This window comes from Salvia hispanica, chromosome 3 (assembly GCF_029641045.1).
Source record: "Salvia hispanica isolate PSC_SH4W2 chromosome 3, Shi_PSC_v1, whole genome shotgun sequence".
NCBI classification, from domain to species: Eukaryota; Viridiplantae; Streptophyta; class Magnoliopsida; order Lamiales; family Lamiaceae; genus Salvia; species Salvia hispanica.
The window spans coordinates 46,707,777-46,714,319 of NC_142694.1; the positions used below are offsets into that span (position 1 = coordinate 46,707,777).

Consider the following 6,543-nt stretch of genomic DNA (forward strand, 5'->3'; position numbering starts at 1 on the left):
TCCTTAATAATTTGTTATAATTTGATTCGGTATATATTTTAAAAAATACTTTATTCAGCCCACTAAATATGCAATATTTACTTTTCAGTACGAAATTTATATAGTGTTGTTTTGTAAGTTAATGAAGAATGAGTAAAGTAAGAGAGATATAAAAAATAAAGAGAATATTATTTCCATTTATTGAAACGTTTCATTTTTAATGGGACAAACCGAAAAGTAAAATGTTTCATTTCTAATTGGACAGAGGGAGTATAATAGAAAATAGATTGAAAAAGTTAATAGAATGTGGGTTCTACATTTATATATTCGTTTTATAATAAAATGTGAGTGTGAATGAATTAGTGGAATGTGAGGTCTACGACCAAAAGTGGTAAAAATGAAAAGTGATAAATTTTTAGGAACGAACAAAATTGGAAATAAGTGACAAATTTTCATGAACGCGGGAAGTACCGCATTTACTACTTCCCGTCTCAACTAAGATGACACATTTTTTTTTTAGTTTATCCCAACCAAGATGACAAGGTTATATTTTTGACAACTTTCTTTTTCTAATTAATACACTCAACTCGATTATTTTTTTCTCTTTCCAAATAAATACTCAACTCTCTTTCTCTCTTCCATTATTACTTATACTCACTATTTCTCTCTCTAATTAATCATATTAACCAACAATTCTTAACATCCTGTATCGGCTAAGAAATGTGCGTCGAGACTGAAGGAGCACATGCGTTTGCAAAAATAGTTTCGTTGGCAATAAAGTTTTAATGCAACAAAAATTGTAAAGTAATAGACAACAGAAGCTATTGAAGTAATGTTTGTTAAAAAATGAGACGCATATTATTAGAAAGATAAATAGAAGTAAACAAACACAAGTTTTAATAAATATTTTGAATGTACTATGAGTGGATAAAGAATTTAATCTCCCTTATAAGTAGTTGAATATAGTGGAGTGGACTAAATTTTTTTAAATTTTAGTAGCGCAACCATATAGTTAGATCTTTGTATTTTGTATGCATGAGATATATTAACAAATTAATCTGATCGGAACCATTTAAAAAAAAGGTTATTCTCATCAAAAACCACATAACACCCGCAAAAAATACTCACAATACTAATTATTGGGTTTACACTTTGCATTCATCAAACGCCAATCACCCCACATTTGATCAAAATGAAATACCACTAATTCTGGTCACATGTTAGAAAAAGAAAATCACAGATTAACACATACATACTACTACATTTTTCCAAGAATTTGCAGATATAACCAAAATGAATGAAGTTGCAAAAAAGTTACATTGAATCATGCTGCATTCTTTCTTCTTGAATGGACTGGAAAATTCTTGCAGCAGATTCAGACGCTGATACACCATTGCGCGGCACAACCTTGATCACCCGAGGGGTACGAACCCAAGTTCGAGACTGTGTAGGGAGGACTGGAAGAATGTTTGCTGCCTCCACACTGCTACTAGGCTGTCTCTCACTTGGGCTGCTAGAACTGCTCCATTGCACTTCAATCTCCTCAGACAGATGCCGGTCCAGCCCATCCGAGTTATTCTCAGTAGGCATGGCAGCTACAGAGTGGGGACTCATCATCGGCATGCCATACGGGAAGTAGCCATGAGGCGCATACGGATGCAACGAAGGAAAAGGGTATTGGGGCATTGCAGTAAATACAGGAGCCAGGAAGCCACCTGTTGCCGGATTTGGCCCCGAGCCACAACCTTGGCCAGGAAATCCGGGCGCTGGATATGGCTTGTATACCAGTCCTTCTGAAGGAGACATCACAGGAATCAACCACTGGTGCCCTTCCGCATGATTGACAAGAGGGGTTCGAGCATTGTTAGGGTCGTTGCTTGTGATGGCAGACGGCCTGCAGCTTGAAGGCGGAACCTCGTTTTGAGCTGCAGAAAAGGGCACTTTCTCAAGACTGTTTTCAGCAGAGCGTTCTTTCTTGTGACATGGAGTATCTGAGTTGCATTTTTCCTTCGAATCCAGAGGCCGTTTCTTCCCGAGTATTGGTGTCGTAGGTTTGTTGACAAAACCCGAGTCCTCGACTAAAAGATTTGGCCATGCAGCAATCATTTTCTGAACCTGATTTCGACATTTTTAAACACATAAGCATTCATAGAATGAGACATCAATCATCGCAAACCACTTGACCAAACAAAGATATGGCCTTACCTTTATCAATCTATGCAACTCAAATAATTGAACTGCAAAAACTCTTTGCTGACTGAAAACAGGATAGAGATTAGTCAGAAAAATGCAGCGAAAAGGTAATGAAGTAACGCAGCTTAGCGCAAAAGTAGCAGTCATTATCACATTGCACGGCACTAAGATCATTCAAGTCCCAGCATGGCTCACCTCTTAAAATTGGGAAAGTCAAACAGGCGCGAGAAAAAAACGACAAAGTAGCACCAGGATGATTTCCAATGAAAATAAATATAGAGCCAATTGAGATGCGAAATACTATACATGGTGATAATAAGGACATGATCATACCTTATGTGTATTAGCTACTATCATACTATGCATGAGATACTCTAATTTTCGGTGAGTGAATGTCATAGAGCCATGGCCCAGAATTTCTCGAAGGAACTGAGAGAAGAAGACTATCGATTTTTCAAGTTACTCGTTCAATAGAAAAAATTTCGAACACTTGTTATTCTGATGACAAAGGCCAAGATTAATCCAGCGCGTTGCCGTCTTGATGTCAAAACCAGCAATGCATCTGCAGTTAGTCATCTAAGCTCCTCCAGCAATATTATAATGACAAAAATATCCCAGAACCGACAAGAAGGAATGGACCATGGCTGATGGACTCACCTCGAACCAAATGATATAATCTCATATGAACTCACCATGCTATACAAAATGTCATGCGCTCTCTGAATACATCAAAGGTGGCTGAAGAATTAAATTTCCTCATTATGAGGTATTAATATTCTGCACCAAAGCCACCCACCGTTTAACCATGCGACCAAACAAACTACTAAAATTGAAGAAAAAAATCCTCGATGCTACACATGACTCTAACTATTAATAAAACGTAAAGCAGCATTAATAAAATCAGGAAACTTTTGACACAGAGGGAGTCTCACATTGTAGAATTCTCCATCGACGATAAGTAACCTTTCAGAATTTGTATATTGATGCAGCAAATCTCAAAGGATGCTCTTAAAATATCCAAAATTTTAGTACTTACCATTCTTCTGAAGCCATTAGTTGAAGCAGAAATGAAATAAAAAGACGAGATATACCAGAAACTTCATAACTAGACAGCTCATCAAATATCTAGCATGCACTGGACACCAACATATCATCATGCCAAACTTATCGAATATCTCTTGAACATTGCATATACAACATAGTGAGCACGGTAACTTACTTCATGATAGCTCTTCTCGCTTGCCAGAAATGCTTCTGGCCTAATATACCTACAATATCGTCTGGTGTTATATCCAGGGCAGATTCAGTATTCAAAATGGATGATTCAGAAACACTGTTGCCCCTCTCCAAGCTCCCTATTTGCGGATGCCTACTAGACTCATCTACATGAGATCCCGTGTCATCACTAAGATCATGGACCATATTCTCCTCTCCCAACAGTGAAGCTTCCTCTGAATCAGATGAATTTGTTTTCGCTGCAGCTGCCATGTTAGCCCTATCCTGACCATCATTGTAAAGTCGCGACTCAGCACAGAGCTCTTGCTGTCCACTATCATCAGTCCTTAATCTAGTTCCTGGATCATGACTAACAGACGAAACGGTTTGCTTCTGGCAAGACACAGACTGATTCGAATTTTCTCCCTTCTTGCTTCCCTCTTCTTGTCCTACACTATGCTGAAACATGCCCGTTCCTTTGGCCTTTTGGAACTTCAACGAAGGATGAGGAGGATCGGAGGGTGAAAACTTCTGCTGGCGTATGCGGTTGCTATATTTATCGATTTTTGCAGGTACAGGCTGGATGAAAACAGGAACCGTATAGTCGTCTTCATCCACTTTCTTTCTTTGCTCCAGTTGTGCCAGTGGAGTGCTTAATTCAGAATACTGGCTGTATTGCATCTCAGATGGGTGCATAGGATGTAGTTGCCGAGCAAAAAACATTCCCCTGCCATTTCCACCACCCTGCTTGTAAAAGTGATCGAAGCAATCAGAGTAAAAACTTTCGACAGCAAAACTAGCAAATCATTGACACCCTTCAAGGCGCAAACATTAAAAATTTGGTCCTCATACATCTGAAAACCCTTCAAGAGCTACATATACCTTTTCCAAAGTTAACCAACACACGGGTGCGTGCTTCATACAGCTTACCCTCGCCCCTACCCATTTTAAGCAGAATAGACTACGCTAATGAAGTAGCACATATTTAAACCACAGTGGTTAACATATATATAGATCTAAGATGGATCAACCAACATCAACATTCACAGTTGATACTGAAGTACAACATAAGGTGATAAGGTTCTCCGTTCTCGAAGATTACCTGTACCAAACCGGCACTCGGATTATGCGCCAGGCTGAACCTGTGTGAAGAAGGGATGCTAAGCTGCTCATACAAGGCCATCTTGTTCCTCGGTGGTGCTCTTGGCCCTCCCTTCTCAGTATCATTCACATGAAGCCTAGGAAACATAGGCCCCATAATTTTCTCCCCATCATTCCCTCTCTTCATATATATATTTAGCCTCTTCTCTTTCTATTTCTGAAACAGCATATAATACACATAATTGTCCAACTTCTCAAATCTCAAACATTTCCACATGAATCACCTGAACTGAAATCCACAATTCCCAGCCAACAAAGATCAAAATCTTGTCAAATATATTTGACAGAAAACAAGGTACAACTATGCAGATATGATTAACACCTCAACCAAATTATCCATGTGTATAGTACAACAATCAAGCAGAACAGCACATGACACAAGGCAAAGTCAATTCAAAGTTCACAAAGCTAAACCAGAGAAAGGAGTTTACCTCTTCAGCAGCTGAACTCAATGCACTACAACAAGGTGAAAACAAAAAAGATACTTAACCAAAAACAAGGAAAAAGATAGAAGAAGTCTGTGAAGAGAGAGAAAGTGCAAAAGTGCAGTTTTTGTGGACCAAAAATTGGATAGACCAGAAAATCACACATCAAATTCAATCCATCCAATCATGGTATGATTAATAAAAATCCCTAATTATTAGGCATTGCCAGATTACTGTCCAAAGAGGGAAGACTTTCTGTTTACGTTCAAATGTATCCTAATTTTTATGACTACTACTACTACTACTACATTTTTCTAAAATAAAAACATCATTGTCTTTACTTAATTTACAAAATAAAATTTTGTGGCGAAAAATAAATGGCGATCGAGTATTTTTGTTTTAAATTGAATTAATTAGAGTGCGGCTTATGGCTATAGATAAATGGATTAATTATTAAAGAGTGATCACCAATAATGATAATGACGTGATTAGCTGGAAAATGTATGTGGCAATAAAAGTTTGCGTGAGGTAGAACTGTGATAAACATCAAGGTTTTAATTGGTGGTGAGTGATGTTGGTAAATCTAATAAAGTGGCCAAATCTTGGAAAGATAAGGCGATGATGCATCATGCATTGCACTATGTACATAAACCATACACATACATGTTTATTCATAAAAAAAATATTTCTTTCTGTCTCGTTCTAAGTGCTACATTTCAAATTTAACACAAAATTTTATATAGTATTATTTTATTAATAAAAATAAGAAAGAAGGAAAAAGCAGAGAAAATGATGTTTCTATATTTAGAAATATGTCAATTAGGGATGAAACTCTATGAACAAAAATATTACTCCATCTGTCCCACTAGAAATGAAACGTTTTCCTTTTTGGGTTGTCCCATAAAAAATAAAACGTTTCTTAAAATAGAAATAACTTTATTTCTACTTTTCCCTCTCTTACTTTACTCTATCTTCTTTAACTCACAAAACAACACTACATAAAATCATGTGCCGAAAAGCAAACGTTTCATATTTATTGGGACGGAGGGAGTATTTTGTTTATTCAATTCTATTATTAGATGAATTATTTACCCTACCAAACATGCGTTAAAAAGGAAAATGTATAATAAATACCCCCATCCCACAAGAATATGCATTCTTTTTTTTTAGTCCGTCCTACAAAAATATGCTCTTTCTAATTTTGTAAAGTCTTTTCTCTCTAATAAGGTGTGATTTATTCTCCACTAACAATACTTTAATTACTTTTTCTTTCTATCTCTCTCATTTTACCAATTTTTGTATTAAAATCCGTGTCAAACTTAAAATGCATATTTTTTAAGAACGTATGAAGTACTATGCATGTTTGTTGCGTCATGACCAAGCACATAAATTAAGGTCTGCCTGAAATTAGGCCAGTCATGGGTCCTCGATTAAGAACCACACATAGGTTCCAACTTTTCATCCAAAAATTTATGATATATTAATGCTCCTTAATTTTCAATCACAACATACAACAATTCTGTGACAATTTTTTTAAACCATAGTCGTAGTAGTTTCACATGTATATTTA

At 36.6% G+C, this 6,543-nt stretch overlaps 1 protein-coding gene across 1 annotated transcript; it reads right to left on the reverse strand.

Annotated features, from left to right (window-relative positions):
• Positions 1-1,100: 1,100 nt before the first annotated feature.
• Positions 1,101-5,243, reverse strand: LOC125214750 (protein EARLY FLOWERING 3-like). The gene is made up of 5 exons (XM_048115887.2): positions 4,980-5,243; positions 4,490-4,777; positions 3,392-4,131; positions 2,185-2,236; positions 1,101-2,094 (listed from the first exon to the last, which is right to left on the reverse strand). Exons 2-5 carry the CDS (start codon positions 4,673-4,675, stop codon positions 1,294-1,296), a joined length of 1,779 nt encoding a protein of 592 aa, XP_047971844.1. The 5' UTR covers positions 4,676-4,777; positions 4,980-5,243; the 3' UTR covers positions 1,101-1,293.
• Between the last annotated feature and the right edge of the window lie 1,300 nt (positions 5,244-6,543).

Coding starts and splice junctions, on each gene's coding strand:
- LOC125214750 (XM_048115887.2), bottom strand. CDS start 4,675: ATGAAGAGAGGGAATGATGGGGAGAAAATTATGGGGCCTATGTTTCCT. Junction 4,132..4,489: donor CGAGTGCCGGTTTGGTACAG/GTAATCTTCGAG, acceptor TTTTACAAGCAG/GGTGGTGGAAATGGCAGGGG. Junction 2,095..2,184: donor AGTTGCATAGATTGATAAAG/GTAAGGCCATAT, acceptor TGTCGAAATCAG/GTTCAGAAAATGATTGCTGC.